Consider the following 18,203-nt stretch of genomic DNA (forward strand, 5'->3'; position numbering starts at 1 on the left):
AATTGCCATTTCTATCAATATGTCAATTGGTTAATCTGTTGTTGGTCAAGTTCAAAGCAGTTTGCGATATACAACCCTACCACGAAACAATCTCTTTTATTACCCAAAGTCGTATACGATGGAATGACCTTTGTTGATGTATTGTTTGGGTATGATCCAGTTGAGAATCAATACAAGTGTTGTCCTTAATTGGATTTTATAATGTAGAGCCGGAATTTACTTGTCAAGTTTCCACATTGGGAGGTCCAAAGGAGCAGAAATGTAGAAACATTAACATCAAAGACAATTTCACTCCAAGGTGTGCTAGTAAACGTAGTGTATGCATCAATGGGATTATCTATTACAAATCAGTAAGAAATGTATTAGGGACGTTTGACGTTAGATTCGAGAGATTTGATTGTATCCAGATGCCGGAAACTTTGCTGAATCAGTATTGGAGTTCGATCACACCAGTAAACTACCAAGGAAAACTAGGATTCATATGTATATTTGACGTAAATCATGCTAGCGCAGAGATGTGGATTATGGAAGATCATATGGGGAAACAAGAATGGTCAAAGATTACATTGTACCCATAACTCCTTCTCGACTAAGTTATGTCGCTGGTGTCACTCGTAATGGTGAGATTGTGATAATGTCCAAAACCAAGTGGATTCATCCTTATTCTGATGATACGTTATGGCCTTATGGGCAGACTATTATGATCTTAAGAAAAACAAGACTACAACAGTTCAAATCGAAACGAACTTGAAGGGGGTAATAAGATATCAATACGGATACCGAGTTCGTATCTTTTGTGAGCCAGATCACATGGAGAATACTATGGCCTTGACGTCGTCGGGAGCACCTTTTCGAAAGAAGAAACTAGCAACTACACTGAAACTATTATTTTGTGCCTCTTCGTGTTGTTAGCGACAACGTTCCGAACAAGGCTTATAACATATGATGAACGAACGAGACGGTAAACTAGTTTATTGCGCATAATTATTTTTTTCATGTATATGAGATATATATACTAAAGTGATTTCTCATTGTTTTTTTTTTGTTGGTTCAATGATTTTCTTTTAGTTGAGTTTTTAATGTCTAAGATCTAGTGTGCCGCCATAAGAATGAGCTGCTTTGTAAATTCTTTTGTTCTTTCTTTATGCATTTAATTTATTGCTTGTAATATCTTTTAACATAAAAAAAAGTTCCAAACCTACTAGGTTTTGATTCAGAATGTGACTATTATATTGTGTTGGGGACATAAATTTAAAGTTGTTCATTTGTTCATTAGACATAATGCTAATTAAGATAGCTTGAGAGGATGTATATTCAGAATTTTCCTATGTTGGGGACTGCTCAAAGCACATAAGATACGACATCTTCACTAATTACAGGTCTCTCATTTTTTTGTTTTGTTTCTTCTAAATCTTCATCTTATGTACTTCTATCTTCACAAAGCTAATTTCAGGTCCGTTTGCCAAATTTTTATGTTAAACCTAAAACAATACTTGTGTCGATCTCCTCTACTCAGTGGTCGAAGACTCCACGTGAGAGAGGTATCATCATTGGTGTTTTGGCTTTCCATAGGTTCTGTGCGAATCCTGGTTTTAGCTTAGTTTTAGAGATTTGTGGCTTCTTCATATAAGCTTGAAGATCTATTATCTAATTTCCTCGAACTGTTTTTGCTGGAGCTTTTTTTTTTGTGACATTGGAATTGTTTTGTTCAATGATCAACTAGGTTCGGACCCGCACGTACGTCCGGAGTTATTTTTGCATAACTTTTTAAAAAAATATAATTGCCAAGCGATCAAACCTGTATAATATGTCTGATTGCTATGTTTATTTTTTTTTTGACCCGAAACACCTCATTCTTCGTAATTCATATGAGTAAACAGTATGTCCGCATATGCTCTACTTGAATTCTTGTTCCCAAAATTCTCATCCCGTATTTTGTCATACATGAATATATCCACACAAAATTCTTATAACCTCATTACTATAGAACTAATTTGAACGATATAATAAATCTGTTGTTTAATCTTTTTTTCTTCTTAGTATGTAGATTGGGTCAGTTTGGCAACATGGATATTTGATATGATTTTTTAACCTTTAAGTGTACTCGCCAATTAATAGTATAGATTTCTTTCAATTATTGAATGAAATATTCCTTAGTTATACTAATGACAATTTAATGTAAATAATATAGTAAGAGAAGGAAAAATAATAAAATGCGATATAAAGCGTGAGTATTTTATATAGGAGATACCATAAGGTATTTTATTAAGGAAAATTTTATTAATTTGGATATTATTAGTTTTTTTAAGTAATATATGTGTCCGTAATTGATGGAAAAATAAAATTACAAAATTGTTTCGTGAGGGGGAAGACTATAATTGGTCATTAGATCCCTTATATAATTGGTCTTAGTTATGATATTATATCACTGGATTTTATAAATTTTAATTGGTCATTAGATCTCTATATATCTTAGCTATTGGTATAATATTATTACTTGTTTTCATTTTTATTGGACTGGATTTTCTAAATTTTAAGATTTTTGTAAAAACAGTATAACTACATATTTATATATAATGTTTAACAACATAGTTATCCAACAACATAGTTATCCAAATTAAAGTATATATTCATGTCATTTTAATTGGTGATCATATGTTTTTTGGGCAAATATAATTATTGTTTTTAGCAAAAGAATAAACATTGAGCCAGTTTCAAATGATCTTCGATTTTTTCACCATTAGAGCTTTATAAAATTATTAGAAAGGTAACATTATTTATATTTCTGAAGATATGATTTTAAATATATATATATATTTACATCTTATAATATAGTTATATTATTATATTATAATATATAGTAAAATTAATTTAATTTTGAAAATATGTAGGGGATAATACTTATCAATTTTTGAATATATTTACCAAATTTAGAATTTATAGGAACAAAAATATTGTGTATATAGATAAATTGAATAGCAGTGACAGTTGAATATATATATATATATATATATATATATATATATATATAGCAGTGGCAGTTTAAGTAATTTTAAAGAATATTAAGAAGAACAATAAATTGAGTACAGAGATCTTTAGCGACGACACATCAGCTTTTTCTTCAGAATGCTTCTCTTTTAATATATAAGGGATATTCACCAAACAACTATCGTTTGTTCTCAAGCATCGTACCCTCACCACCACCTCCATAATCCAGATCTTGTGCTTCAAAGTTGGTGTCACAATTATTCAGAGAGATCTAAACCTTCCGCTTTGGGTCTTAAAGCTATCCTCAATCGATTACAACACCAATCCTTGCTATCACATTACTTCGGATAATTCAACTTGCTCTAGTGAGAAATATAACATTGATTCTTTCGTCAACGTCACACTATCTTTCGACCGTGACCAATCTGTCGTCCTGCGAATCTTTCGAGGATGATCCTTTGATTCATCATGATCTCACATGTTTCAATGTGCTTACAAGCCTTTGCTTAACAGCTCTCATGATTCTAAAATCAATGAATGGTATCTATCTTTTTATGGCATTGGGGAGTGTCTTTTGTTGTAATGGTCTGAACCTTGGGGTCTTGAACCCTTTTCTTTGTACTTGTTTCTTATTTGAATGAATGAAAAGCAAGCTATGGTGTTTCAAAAAAAAAAAATAAATAATAATCCCACCTGTGGATGTAGAATGCTTTGTTGTTTGTAATGCAATTTCTATAGGACAGTGGACCAGATAACATTTTCTCCAACATTAGACAAAAAGATACCAAAATCATTTTAGACTAATACAAATTCACCATATAAAATGCAAACATACATGGACTTAAATACCGGGATGTAACTTGTACAGAATCCTATAATTATCCGATGGCTGGAAAAATAAATATGAGGTTCGAGATTCATCTAATCATCTCGATCGCTTTCAAATAGACACCCATTACCACAATAATTAAGTAAAGAACCATCCAAATTGAATCCCACATCGCTCTCATCATACATTATCTCATAAAAATCTCATTTTTCATATCCCTTTATTTTTGTCTAATCACTAATTTTTTATTTATTGATTTATTACAAGAGTCTACGAACTAGACAAAAAAAAAGAGAATCCAACTTTTTTTCGGTACCAAGTCATCACATCTATCATTTTCTTTTGATATTTCTACAAAAAAAAAAATGGCGTATTGCATATCCCGACCACCGTGGGTTGGCTCACTCATCTGCGGCGAGGTTTTGGAAAACTCTGGTTTGCGATGTTAAAAAAAAACGCGGCGAAACGCTGAGGTTTTTGTTTTTTTACATACAATCTAACGTAATATCTAACTAAAAAGTAATCCTACAAACAATTAAAAAGAATAATGAAAAGATACACTAGGTCACTAGCAGAAATGATTAAAAAAAAACAGTAGAAAAATGATCAAAAACATCACATACGATTGATTTGTACATAGAATTAAAAAAAAATCAAAAACAAACAAATCTTCACAAAAAAAATTTTATAAAATGGAAGAGATATAATAATGCATGTCACATAATAGGCAAAAATTATATGTTTGATCAATAATTCAAGTGATGTTATTTAAAAAAAAAAAAAATTAACAAGTCAAGTGAGAAAAAACAAAAACTTATAATGTGCATGCTACAGTTACTACCGGTTCAGAAGTATAAAAAACAAACCGGTTTTAACCATTTTCAATCCGTTCAATAACCGAGATTAATGCACCTGTCCACGTTTTTGATGATTCCTTCCGAAACCTTTTCTTCTTCGTCTTCTTCGTCTTCTTCCTCCACCGATCAATCCACCATTGATTCTGTAAAAATTTCATATTTAAAAATGACGGAGCGAGGAGCTATGGTGGTATCATCTTCAACCTCTTACCTTCCTTTCCGATGTGCTCAACAAACAAGAAAGGATTTTGCTTTCTTCGCCCCGAGTAGGAAGAAGCTAAACACTAATCGTCAATTGGTAAAGCTTCCGTTTTCTCCGGCAGTAACGGCGGCGAAATGCAATATGTTTGATTACGCGGAAACTGGTGAGAGTTTCGTCGGTGATAAGCAGTTCGTGCGGTGGTTTCGTGAAGCTTGGCCTTATCTATGGGCTCATCGTGGCTGTACCTTTGTTGTTACTATCTCCGGAGATGTCTCAGACGGCCCTTATTGTGATCTCGTTTTAAAGGCACCTACTTGTTTCTTTTTTCTCCTTTTCAAGTTCCTTTTTTTTTTTTTTTTTTTTTTTTTTTTTTTTTTTTTATGCACGCAAGGTGTTTGATTGTTTGTCTTGCTTATAAAGTTCGTCAGTTTATGATTAATTTACTTCAGATTTCACTTTTTTTTTGTGTGCAGAGGAGTCTAAAGTGAAATCGTTTTGACTGACATATGTGCAGGACATAGCATTTCTTCATCACTTGGGCATAAGGTTTGTTCTAGTTCCTGGAACTCAAGTGCAAATTGACCAGCTTCTAGCTGAGAGAGGTTAGATGATTAGTCTTGCCACTTATCTTCTTATTGGCTTGTCGCTGTGTTTGCCTGTTCTGAACCTCTCAGTCACTTATAGTTATCTTTTCTAGGTTTGTTTAGATGTGTATAAGATGTTAGTGATTTAGAAAAATTGATCGCCCGTGCCAAGTACTGGTATGTCATCAGTTAGTGATGGCGAATTTGCGGCCTTATTGTGATAAATATGAATCTTTGAGCTTGTTCAGATGGAGCCTAAGGTGTATGAGTTGCAGGACGCGAGCCAACATATGTGGGTCGTTACAGAGTTACAGACTCAGCATCTCTGCAGGCTGCCAAGGAAGCTGCGGGAGCAATATCTGTGATGATTGAGGCCAAACTATCTCCTGGACCTTCCATCTACAATATACGCCGACATGGTGATAGTAGTCGTTTGCATGAAACGGGTGTTAGAGTCGACACTGGTAACTTCTTTGCAGCAAAGGTGAGTTTTCAACTTTCTTAAGATGTTAGTTTGAATGTTGATTCTTTGTCATTTTGGATCTGATTAATCTGGCATGCCAGAGAAGAGGTGTTGTTGATGGTGTTGATTTTGGAGCTACTGGTTTAGTGAAGAAGATAGATGTGGATCGGATTCGTGAGAGGCTTGATAGTGGTTCTGTAGTTTTACTGAGGAACTTGGGCCATTCCAGTTCCGGAGAAGTCTTAAATTGCAAGTATGTATGCTCTCTTTATTAGTAAAATTTTACACCTTAAAACCTTGAAGACATTAGTTATCTCACTCTGATACTGGGACATTACTTCTACACTGCAGTACCTATGAGGTTGCTACAGCTTGTGCTTTAGCTATAGGAGCAGATAAGCTTATTTGTATAATGGACGGTCCAGTTCTGGATGAGAATGGACATCTTGTTCGCTTCTTGACTCTTCAGGAAGCAGATATGTTAGTCAGAAAACGGGCACAACAAAGCGAGATAGCTGCCAAATACGTGAAGGCTGTTGGGGATGGAGGGATAAGTAGTTTTCCTGAACCTCTTGGTTACAATGGGATGGTCACGACTCCCAACAATTATAATGGGAGACCATTTTGGGAAAAACACACTCCAACCTTTCAGAATGGTGTTGGATTTGACAACGGAAACGGGTTGTGGTCTGGGGATCGAGGTTTTGCTATTGGCGGTGAGGAAAGGCTTAGCCGCTTAAACGGATATCTCTCTGAACTGGCTGCAGCAGCGTTCGTCTGCAGAGTGAGTCCTTGAGCTAACCCTTGTGCTCATTTTGTTTACTTCAAAGTTTTCTAACGTATAGATGTGTTGAAGGGTGGTGTCAAAAGAGTTCACTTATTGGATGGTACTATAAGCGGAGTGCTATTGTTGGAGCTTTTCAAAAGAGATGGAATGGGGACTATGGTGGCAAGGTATACACAACCGTTTTCAATAGCAAACGATTCAAAGTTTTAATCTTTCTCACAAAAGCTTATTGGCCCTTAATGTCACAGTGATGTATACGAAGGAACCCGAGAAGCGAAAGTGGAAGATCTTACTGGAATTAGAAAAATAATCAAACCTCTGGAAGAATCAGGGGCTTTAATTCGCAGAACTGATGAAGAGGTTTCCCTTTTAGCCCATAGCCTTAGCCTTAGGTTCGAAGTCTATTGTTTTGTTGTTAGGATTAAAGGTATAGTAGTTTTTTTTTTTTGTGTTCAGCTACTGCGAGCTATGGATTCATTTGTGGTTGTGGAAAGGGAAGGACAGATTATTGCTTGTGCGGCTTTGTTCCCTTTCTTTAAAGAAAAGTGTGGAGAAGTTGCAGCTATTGCGGTTTCATCAGATTGCCGTGGACAAGGACAGGGAGATAAATTGCTCGGTATGATCATAAAACTTTTGAGTGTTGTGTTTACAATCTACAGTTAAAAGAAAAATCAGTTTCTTAGACTATCAAATTTTTTGCAGATTACATTGAGAAAAAAGCGTCAGCTCTCGGACTTGAGATGCTTTTTCTGCTAACAACGAGAACAGCTGACTGGTTTGTGAGACGCGGGTTTCAGGAATGTTCAATCGAGATGATACCAGAGGCAAGGCGAGAAAGAATTAATCTTTCGAGGAAATCGAAGTATTACATGAAGAAGTTATTGCCAGACAGGAGTGGGATCTCTGTTGTTCGTTCATTTCAGTTTGGCTCTTGAGAGTGTCTGAGAAGAATGTAATTGACACAGAAAATTTTCGCTGAATGTCTAAGATTCTGTCGACTTTTGAATGAATCAACATTATTTCCAGAATCAGCGAACCGGGTCACAAGACTGCACCCTTGCTGGTGTGTATCGCATGGGCAAATGTAAATTTGAGCGGTCAAAACCAGTTTGCAAATGTTATGGATGTAAAAAGTGTATACTCTAGTTGTAACAATATTATTCATTTATAATTCATCATTCATCAAAAACGATTTTTTCTCAATATAATATTTTAGAATTTTATTACTAAATATCGAAGATGTAGAGGTGACTATCCGAAGTCGTTTTTATCAACAAATCCTTAGGTTTACCACTTCTTCTCCAACTTCTTCTAACAAATCAAATAAAATTTTAAGTTCTAAATTATTTCCTTCAAACGTTCACTATGTTCCATGAGCATTTTAGGTGTATTTGATAATGAAGTTGAGTATAATTAAGAATTGAGTTTAGCCGGATGCGGTTTTGGAGAAGATGTTGACAAAACAATATTCTAATTATATTTATCTACACTTTACAAATATTTTACTAAAAACATTTACTATTAAAATTATTTTTTGAGTTTCAATAGTAATTAGTTTTTAAATTAAAACAAAAAGGAAAAAGACTATTATAGTAATATCTAAACATTCTTGAAAACTTCCAGCAATTCCTCAAGAATTCTTCAAATTTTGAAATGATTTAACATTTTTTCCCTCTAAATTCCTCAACAAATCTTCAATAAATGCACACAATATATATATCTTACCATTTAAACCTAACGTGGTCATAAATCTTGACGCGGTCATTAAATCTAATCTATAATTTTTCTTCGTTCTTAACTAATTTGTAGCTAAATATTTTCTTTCTACTTTTAGAAGAAAAGATCTTTATATCCAGCAATAGGATATGTAATATATATTCTACATATGTAATATATATTAAGTATATATTCTTAATATATATTCCATCAAAAAGAACGAAACAAGAAGAAGTTGGCAGTAAAAATGGCTAAAGGGGTACATGCCACTGGTTTCATCACTTATCTGGTGATTTTCTTGATTTTGACAGGTACTGTATATTGATATGTGTTTTATATCTCGACTAGTGTGTATTCTTTTCAAGTAAATTAATTTTTATTTTATGTATAAAAATATTATTTTTCTAGATATTAATTTTTTTGCTTAAGTATATGTTTTAAACTCTTAAACCTAAAGTTTATCTATCAAAACCCAAATAATTTTCAATATATATATATATATATATAATTTTGAATATTTTAAGTATATAAAATTCTAATAAAGGGATTTGAATGTTTCTTTATATAATGCAGTAGGAATATCAAGAGTAAAGACTGAGCAGCCGCCATGTAATGAGGGTCGAGTCGCATATGTGTCACCTGATTTTTGTATTGATAGTATATGCACACGAGACTGCACCCTTGATGGTGTTTATAGCAGCGGCAAATGTGGAATTGAGCGGTCAAAACCAGTTTGCAAATGTTATGGATGCAAACAGGTGTAGATTCCGCTGTTCCTAGTTGCAACTATATTATTCATTTGTTATAATTCATTATTATAAAAATGTAACGTCCCAAAAATTCAAAATTAATAAAAAAAAAACTAGAACTGAGCAAGAAAGTCGGATCCAAAGAGCCAACGATATTTAACTGTAATATAATCTAATTATCCAAAATTAAAATTATAAAATCCAAATATATCAATTAATTTTATATTTAAATAACCAAAATATCCAAATTCTTTTTTTTTTAATATTTGTCAAAGTTTAGCCAAATTTATTCGAAGTTTATTTTTGGTTTCAGTTGTTTCGGGTATAGAATCCTCAAATTTGTCTTCCGAACGGACTCGAATCCGACAAGAACCGAACTGAATGTTGTACAATTACCATATTGGATATCCAATTCATAAATCCGGAAACCCGAATCCGATTGGATTCTACCCAAACTCGGACCCATTACTCATAAGCCCTATGGAACTTTGCCTCTCTTTGTTAGTGAGTTTTCACGTGGGAATCACTTGTCAACAAAAAGATGACACTAACACAAAAGAATAAGCTCTAATATTATGGTCAAGGACGTATAATAGAAATAACACAATGTCACATAATATTATTTCACGCTGATTTAAGTCTTTATTAGAGAACATTAATTCATAAAGAAGGATACTATATCACAACATAACATATGAAATACTGATTGAATATACTTAATTAAGGATTGGATTTAAGTGCTTGCGGTTTAGAAGGAACTGTTTGGGTGTAGATGTAATCGAGGTGAGCATCCGACGTCGTTTTCATCAAACAATCCTCAGTTTCACACTTCTTCTCCATCTCCTACAACCAAATAAAATAAAATTTAATTACTTGCTTCTAATTTATGTCCTACAAAGGTTCATTATGTTCCATGAGCATTTTATTGATAGTATCTCATTATTTAGGAAAGGTACATCTGATGCAGTTTTGAATATAAGAGTTATATGCTTGCTTTATGTATAGTATGAGGTTTTGAACTAATACATCCGTTGTTTGAATTTGATCTTATCGCAATATTCATAGCCGACACTGAAATTTATTGGCTGGGGGTTAGAACATATGTGAAAATCTAGATTTTTATGGCCAATAAAGTTGAGACTAACTTATGTGAACTTTTAAAAGTCATCATTGCAAGTGTTCTAGATTTTCACGTGTTCCTTACAAGTTCCAAGAAGGAAAGACCAAGAACACTGATTTCTATTCATTTAGTTTTAAAGCATAACGATTAAACAACGTATTTACAATTACCCGCCACTTCTCTTCACGAATCCTCCGATATTTTAATCTTTAACAAGAATGATATTTATGATATAACCCATAGTGTACGCTTCTGCGCTTCATGTCCTGCATGAATGTATCAACTATATAATTTTAACGCTCATAATCCATATACTATTGCATGTTTGTTTTTAAAAATATATAAAAAGAATCGAATGTTTTCGCTTTGATTGAGATAGTTGAGCTCACGAAATAAAAAGGACTCGACTTAGCTTAATTCAAGGAAAGCATGAAAGAGAGTTTTGGCTTAGCATAACACAAGGACTGGGTCCAATTTCTCAAAGCTTAAAATAAAAACCACAGATCTTAAAACTCGCCTTTGTATATTATTCCTCCATTTAATTTGCGATTCTTCTGCATGCTTCTTTCTTTCTCTCCCACATTTTTTCTTCCAATACGTTTTGTTAACAAAACATTGAAGCTGGAAAAGCGAAATGGAGAGTTACCTCAACTCGAATTTCGACGTTAAGGCGAAGCATTCGTCGGAGGAAGTGCTCGAAAAATGGCGGAATCTTTGCAGCGTCGTCAAGAACCCGAAACGTCGGTTTCGCTTCACAGCCAATATCTCCAAGCGTTACGAAGCCGCTGCCATGCGTCGTACCAACCAGGTCTATCTTCTTTTATGTCTATTGATTTTACAAAAATTTGAGATTATGTAACCATTCCAAGGTTTTTAAAAACTGTATGGTAGCTTTTTAAACATTTTAAAACTATTTGGCTCCTTAGATTTTTTTTTTTCGGTTTTCACTGTGTTTACCTTATATATATATATATATATATATATATATATAATTTTTTAATATCCAAATTCTTTTCAAAGAAAAAATGGATATTAACTCTATAATTTACTGATTTTTTTTTTTTTTTTTTTTTTTTTTTTTTTTTTTTTTTTTTTTTTTTGTACCCAACATTGTAACGCATCTAACTTGAGATTGAGTTTATAGCTTTCTCTTTTTCTGTAACTTATTTTATTTCCCCTCAAAATATTATTTAATAATTTGGTATATATATACAGGAGAAATTAAGGGTTGCAGTTCTTGTGTCAAAAGCCGCATTCCAGTTTATCTCTGGTGAGTAATTAATCTGAGACAGAGGAAACTTTAGAGCTTTTATTATTATTTATTTTTGGCATTTGTTTCAAAAAGTGTATTGTTCTTGATTTTGAACTTTTTGTTTTTTCAGGTGTTTCTCCAAGTGACTACAAGGTTCCTGAAGAAGTTAAAGCTGCAGGGTTTGAGATTTGTGCGGATGAGTTGGGATCAATAGTTGAAGGTCATGATGTGAAGAAGCTTAAGTTCCATGGTGGAGTTGATGGTCTTTCAGGTAAGCTTAAGGCATGTCCCAATGCTGGTCTCTCAACAAATGAATCTGACCAGTTGAGCAAGCGACAAGAGCTTTTTGGAATCAACAAGTTTGCAGAGAGTGAACTGAGGAGTTTTTGGGTGTTTGTTTGGGAAGCACTTCAAGACATGACTCTTATGATTTTAGGAGTTTGTGCTTTCGTGTCTTTGATAGTTGGTATTGCAACTGAAGGATGGCCTCAAGGCTCACATGATGGTCTTGGAATTGTTGCTAGTATCCTTTTGGTTGTGTTTGTGACAGCAACAAGTGATTACAGACAGTCTTTGCAGTTTCGAGATTTGGATAAGGAGAAAAAGAAGATTACTGTTCAAGTTACGCGAAACGGGTTTAGACAGAAGATGTCTATATATGATTTGCTCCCTGGTGACGTTGTTCATCTTGCTATCGGAGATCAAGTTCCTGCGGATGGTCTTTTCCTCTCGGGTTTCTCTGTTGTCATAGATGAATCGAGTCTGACAGGAGAGAGTGAGCCTGTGATGGTGAGTGCACAAAACCCTTTCCTTCTCTCTGGAACCAAAGTTCAAGATGGGTCATGTAAGATGTTGGTTACGACAGTTGGGATGAGAACTCAATGGGGAAAGCTAATGGCAACTCTTAGTGAAGGAGGGGATGATGAAACTCCATTGCAGGTGAAACTTAATGGAGTTGCAACCATCATTGGTAAAATTGGTCTTTTCTTCGCTATTGTCACCTTTGCGGTTTTGGTGCAAGGAATGTTTATGAGGAAGGTTTCATTGGGAACTCACTGGAGATGGTCTGGAGATGAAGCGTTAGAGCTTTTGGAATATTTTGCTATTGCTGTGACAATTGTTGTTGTTGCGGTTCCTGAAGGTTTACCATTAGCTGTTACACTTAGCCTCGCGTTTGCGATGAAGAAGATGATGAATGATAAAGCGCTTGTTCGACATTTGGCAGCTTGTGAGACAATGGGATCTGCAACTACTATTTGTAGTGACAAGACTGGTACATTAACAACAAATCACATGACTGTTGTGAAATCTTGCATTTGTATGAGTGTTCAAGATGTGGCTAGCAAAAGTTCTTGCTTGCAGTCTGAGATTCCTGAAGCTGCTTTGAAACTATTGCTCCAATCAATTTTTAATAATACTGGTGGGGAAGTTGTTGTGAACGAACATGGGAAGACAGAGATATTGGGAACACCAACTGAGACTGCTATATTAGAATTAGGACTCTCTCTTGGAGGTAAGTTTCAAGAAGAGAGACAATCTTACAAAGTTATCAAAGTTGAGCCTTTTAACTCAACAAAGAAAAGAATGGGAGTAGTCATTGAGCTCCCTGAAGGAGGACGTATTCGCGCTCACACCAAAGGAGCTTCCGAGATTGTATTAGCAGCTTGCGATAAAGTTATCAACTCAAGCGGTGAGGTTGTTCCGCTTGATGATGAATCTATCAAGTACTTGAATGTTACAATCAATGACTTTGCAAATGAAGCTCTTCGTACACTTTGCCTTGCCTATATGGATATCGAAAACGGGTTTTCCCCGGATGAAGGCATTCCGGCCTCAGGGTTTACTTGCATAGGGATTGTTGGTATCAAAGACCCTGTTCGTCCTGGAGTCAGGGAGTCCGTGGAGCTTTGTCGCCGTGCGGGTATTATGGTGAGAATGGTTACAGGAGATAACATTAATACCGCAAAAGCTATTGCTAGGGAATGTGGTATCCTCACTTATGATGGTATAGCCATTGAAGGTCCTGTCTTTAGAGAAAAAAATCAAGAAGAGATGCTTGAACTCATTCCCAAGATTCAGGTACCGTTTTTTGATTTAACCTTTTAAAAAAAACATTTAACCTTTTTAAACTTCGCTTTATATTATTCTATGACTTAAACCAGATTTTGTTTTTCTTACAAGGTGATGGCTCGTTCGTCGCCCATGGACAAGCATACACTCGTGAAGCAGTTAAGGACCACTTTTGATGAAGTTGTTGCTGTGACTGGTGATGGTACAAACGATGCACCAGCACTCCACGAGGCGGACATAGGATTAGCTATGGGGATTGCCGGAACTGAAGTGAGTATGATATATCGAAAAAAGACTAATGTTAATAATTATGAAAACGACTCAAACTTTTTTTGAAAACTATTTTAGGTAGCAAAAGAGAGCGCAGATGTCATCATTCTAGACGACAATTTCAGCACAATCGTTACGGTGGCGAAGTGGGGACGTTCTGTTTACATTAACATTCAGAAGTTTGTGCAGTTTCAGTTAACAGTCAATGTTGTTGCACTCATTGTTAACTTCTCTTCAGCTTGCTTGACTGGTAATTTAAAGGAATAGGCTGATTCAGTTTTATTTAAATTTTTTATTTTCTACTATTTTGTTCTATTGTAGTTTCCATCTTTACTTTGTTTATGCATTAATTCATAGGAAGTGCTCCTCTAACTGCTGTTCAACTACTTTGGGTCAACATGATAATGGACACACTTGGAGCTCTTGCTCTAGCTACAGAGCCTCCGAACAACGAGCTAATGAAGCGTATGCCAGTTGGGAGGAGAGGGAATTTCATTACCAACGTGATGTGGAGAAACATCTTAGGACAATCCTTGTACCAATTCGTTATCATTTGGTTCCTACAGGCCAAAGGGAAGTCTATGTTTGGTCTTGTTGGTCCTGACTCTACTCTTGTATTGAACACACTTATCTTCAACTGCTTTGTCTTCTGTCAGGTAAAATACTCATAACTTAGAATCACTTGAAGCTTTTGTGGTATGATAAATTGTGTGGATTGTTGTTGATGTTACAGGTCTTCAATGAAGTAAACTCGCGGGAGATGGAAGAGATCGATGTTTTGAAAGGCATACTCGACAACTATGTCTTTGTGGTTGTTATTGGTGCAACAGTTTTCTTTCAGATCATAATCATTGAGTTCTTGGGCACATTTGCAAGCACCACACCACTTACAATAGTCCAATGGTTCTTCAGCATACTCGTTGGCTTCTTGGGCATGCCGATCGCTGTTGGCTTGAAGAAAATACCTGTGTGATTGAAGACATAATGCCGATAAAAATCTTGCTCTTATAGAAACAGAAGTTATTATTGACACATGCAAAATTTTCACAAAGCTTTTGCCTTTTTGCATTTATTTTTTTCGTTTTTTTACATTGTTGACTAAGTTTGTGTTAAATAGGCTAATGACAATTAATCTACTCATCTATTTCTTTTGTTTTTTTGTTCTTGAGATGAATCCATGTTATCAAAACCAAAAACAAAAACAAAAACTTGGACTAGACCGAGACTTGCCGAGAAAAAAGAAGAGTGACGAACGATTAAAAAAGTGAAAGAACAGAGAAGAAAGTGGACCATACTGTATTTTTAAACTTAATTAAGAGCCCTCTCTTTGACCAAAAAAAAAATTAAGAGCCCTCTCTCTCTAAAGTCTAAAGTTATGTAGCTTTTTTGGTGGAGCCTTCATTGTGACACTATCAAATATAAAGAGATACCATATATCATCGTAAAAATATGTAAATCTCAGTTGTTGTTAGAATATAAGCTTTCAACACTGAAATATTGGATAGAAGAAGCAACATCTCTGCAACACTGAAAAAAAATTAAACAGCTCTCCATCTACAATTAGATCTGTCACTACCTCCCTGCAGTATCAGAATTGGGTAACAATTTAGTTGTGGATTGACATTTTCACATTACAAATTATTATGTTTAAAAATATACAAGTACTCAGACAATAAGTGTTTTGAATTAAAACTATGTTTTGAATATACCAATAGTTGTAAATTTCTTAAATGTGCTTCGACACAATCCTTTACAATATGCTCGCAAGTTAATATGATGAAACAAAATTAAAAAATATTAGCATAAATGATATATCGAGATGTGAAAGACTCGATCCACCAATACATGGGAAATGTGCAAGATGATATATATTCTTTTTTCTTCTAGTTAGACCAAATCAATTTTCAGTATTATGTATATATATATATATATTTTTGTCACGAAGTATTATGTATATATACGAAGGGATTATTAGGAGAAGAAAGTCAAAAGCCATTGCATAATATTAAATTAGGGTTTTACTGTCCGTTTCTAACTCAAAACCAATTGGTAATGAGTGGAGATGCCCTAACTTTTTATATATTACTTAATCTTTTCACATCTTTTCGATGTGGAATATTTTACATTAACACTTCCCTCATGTTCAAGCATGATCATCTGAAGTGTGGGCATATGTGGAAACAACATCCATGGGATAACCCAAGAAACAACCTGCTCTGATACCATATTAAATTCAGGCTTTACTGTGAACTTTTAACTCAAAACTATTAACTCAAAACTAATTGGCAATAAGTGAAGAGACCTTAACTTTTTATATATTACTTAATACTTTGACATGGGAAAAAGATATTTTACATTAACACATAAAACGATTTGTTCGGGTAACTCTGCCAATGCTTTTGTATTCCTAATTTCTAAAATATGATTCGTCACAAGATGATATGTCAAAACATAATTAAACATATTAGCAGAATTGATACATTGAGATGTAAAACGTCGATGCACCATAAATTGGAAAAACATGTAAGATGAGAAAGATTCTCTTTAAATTTTTTACAAATATTTAAAATCAAATTCCTAAAAGATTCTCCGTTTTGAATTTTTAATTATATTGGATAATTACCCAAAATCAATATCCAAAATATGCACACAAAGAGATCATTAGGACACAAAAGTCAGTAACCCGGACACAAAATCCTTATTCGAATAACACTTGGACAGTGTGGTTTGAAGATTAGGTTAAATTTTGGATATATTATGATGCAAAAACCAGATAAAATATATAAATATTTCAGGTATTCAGATACACATTCGAATATTTTTTTAACATCCAACTTTTATTAATATAGAGAAGTAGTATACAAAGTGTTAACCAACCAGCTAGGTGGTAATGTATAAATTTGATACATTGAATTAATTAAACAAACATGATGTGAAGGTCTATCCCTCCTGCATTTTTCTCTCGGTTAACTTGGCCCATTCGAACAATTAGGTAACAAGATACTTGTTTTTATATCTGATATAATCGATATAAATATTTAGTTTTTCATTCAGGTAATCTCAGATAATCAGAAACTCGTTCAAGTATCGGATAATAATACCACGATTCAAACTAAGATTTACTTATACACATCAAAATCCAGTAATAAATCAAAGATTTAGTCATAGCTACGTTTTTATTTTATCCAAATGTGGTCCACAGCTGTCCATTTATGAAATATTTGTAATCATCAGCATTTTTCAGTTTATAATTTATTGGTCATTGTGCTTCATTTAAAACAAGATGCTATCTAGATCTGATCGTCCCTTTAAAATCATTATTGTCAAAGTGGAAGTGGTCCACCTAAAAATACGGAACATATTAATTAAAAAAATGAATACGAATGGAGAAAAAATAGTAATAGATCACATTTCATGAATAATATATACATAACACATCTCTAAACAATCCAAATGTATCTATAACTCTTACGACCATAAGAAACAGTTAACTGTTTCTAAACAATATTTGTGGGTTCTTGTCAGTTTTAGAACGAAATGATAATAAATCTTTATACATCTAAACATTCTGAATGCATCTTTAGCTCTTATAATCAAATAATCAATTATATCATTATTTGTATTTAATTGTGATACAATTTGACCTCACAATAACAAATCGGTTTAATGTTTCTAAGCAATGTTTGTGGATTCTGAAATTATTAGGACATGCATGTAAAATATTCTGGCACAAAACCATTCGTCGAATAACATTCTGCCAATGGTTTTGTATTCCAAATTTCTAAAATGTGGTTCGACGCAATCCTATAGAATATGTCCGCTTGATGGTCCGCTGATACAGAATTAAAGATATAAACAGAAATGATACATTGAGATGTTAAAACGTCGATCCACCATGACATGGGAAATATGGAAGATAAGTAAAAATTTCTTTAAAAAATATACATAAACACAACAATAAGTGCTTTGAATTTTTCTTTAGAATAGTTTCTCCAAATAAATTTCTAATATTAATGTATATGAAGGGATTGTTAGGCTACGAAAGTCACACAAAAATATTATTGTGCCCGTTGTTTTATATTCCAAATTTCTAAATCGTGTTTCGACATAATCCTTTAAAATATGTCCGCAAGATAATCTTTTAAAATACAACTAAAGCTACTAGCATAAATAATACATTGAGATGTGAAAAAATCGATCGGTTTTGTTCTTGTTGACATTGATCCATCTTTTTTTTGGCAAACCAATACTTTCGTTCAAAGACTACGGTTCAGTAGATATTATTTATTTTCGTTGTCTTTGTATTTCCATCTATC

The 18,203-nt window shown here is 33.8% G+C and overlaps 3 protein-coding genes across 7 annotated transcripts; all 3 read left to right on the forward strand.

The window, feature by feature from the left end:
• Positions 1–4,387: 4,387 nt before the first annotated feature.
• Positions 4,388–7,899, forward strand: LOC104702827 (putative amino-acid acetyltransferase NAGS1, chloroplastic). 5 transcript variants are annotated; one of them, XM_010418749.3, is made up of 9 exons: positions 4,388–5,182; positions 5,391–5,478; positions 5,736–5,944; positions 6,025–6,176; positions 6,275–6,707; positions 6,780–6,877; positions 6,959–7,070; positions 7,167–7,326; positions 7,413–7,899. In XM_010418749.3, exons 1-9 carry the CDS (start codon positions 4,724–4,726, stop codon positions 7,643–7,645), a joined length of 1,944 nt encoding a protein of 647 aa, XP_010417051.2. In that variant the 5' UTR covers positions 4,388–4,723; the 3' UTR covers positions 7,646–7,899. The 5 variants fall into 5 exon arrangements, 4 of the variants coding, with proteins under 4 accessions (XP_010417051.2, XP_087313404.1, XP_087313405.1 ...); XR_015561257.1 differs by having other exon boundaries at positions 4,554–5,182; positions 6,936–7,070; XM_087457278.1 differs by having other exon boundaries at positions 4,723–5,182; positions 5,709–5,944.
• A 774-nt stretch (positions 7,900–8,673) lies between these two features.
• LOC109125709 (putative defensin-like protein 191) lies at positions 8,674–9,295 on the forward strand. Its single transcript, XM_019228201.2, has 2 exons — positions 8,674–8,737; positions 9,000–9,295. Exons 1-2 carry the CDS (start codon positions 8,674–8,676, stop codon positions 9,188–9,190), a joined length of 255 nt encoding a protein of 84 aa, XP_019083746.1. The 3' UTR covers positions 9,191–9,295.
• Positions 9,296–10,717: 1,422 nt separating this feature from the next.
• Positions 10,718–15,042, forward strand: LOC104702828 (putative calcium-transporting ATPase 7, plasma membrane-type). The gene is made up of 7 exons (XM_010418750.3): positions 10,718–11,103; positions 11,511–11,565; positions 11,678–13,626; positions 13,729–13,887; positions 13,966–14,137; positions 14,245–14,543; positions 14,621–15,042. The coding sequence occupies exons 1-7, from the start codon at positions 10,930–10,932 to the stop codon at positions 14,858–14,860; spliced, it is 3,048 nt and encodes a 1,015-aa protein (XP_010417052.1). The 5' UTR covers positions 10,718–10,929; the 3' UTR covers positions 14,861–15,042.
• Positions 15,043–18,203: the final 3,161 nt, after the last annotated feature.

Source organism: Camelina sativa, chromosome 7 (assembly GCF_030686135.1).
Source record: "Camelina sativa cultivar CO46 ecotype springtype chromosome 7, ASM3068613v1".
Lineage (NCBI taxonomy): Eukaryota > Viridiplantae > Streptophyta > Magnoliopsida > Brassicales > Brassicaceae > Camelina > Camelina sativa.

Excerpts from the sequence above, each read along its gene's own strand:
- LOC104702827 (XM_010418749.3), top strand. The coding sequence starts at position 4,724 with ATGCACCTGTCCACGTTTTTGATGATTCCTTCCGAAACCTTTTCTTCT. Across the intron at positions 5,183-5,390 it reads ATTGTGATCTCGTTTTAAAG|GACATAGCATTTCTTCATCA; the intron begins GCACCTACTTGT and ends ACATATGTGCAG. Across the intron at positions 5,479-5,735 it reads CCAGCTTCTAGCTGAGAGAG|GACGCGAGCCAACATATGTG; the intron begins GTTAGATGATTA and ends TATGAGTTGCAG.
- LOC109125709 (XM_019228201.2), top strand. The coding sequence starts at position 8,674 with ATGGCTAAAGGGGTACATGCCACTGGTTTCATCACTTATCTGGTGATT. Across the intron at positions 8,738-8,999 it reads GATTTTCTTGATTTTGACAG|TAGGAATATCAAGAGTAAAG; the intron begins GTACTGTATATT and ends TATATAATGCAG.
- LOC104702828 (XM_010418750.3), top strand. The coding sequence starts at position 10,930 with ATGGAGAGTTACCTCAACTCGAATTTCGACGTTAAGGCGAAGCATTCG. Across the intron at positions 14,138-14,244 it reads CTCTTCAGCTTGCTTGACTG|GAAGTGCTCCTCTAACTGCT; the intron begins GTAATTTAAAGG and ends ATTAATTCATAG. Across the intron at positions 14,544-14,620 it reads ACTGCTTTGTCTTCTGTCAG|GTCTTCAATGAAGTAAACTC; the intron begins GTAAAATACTCA and ends TTGATGTTACAG.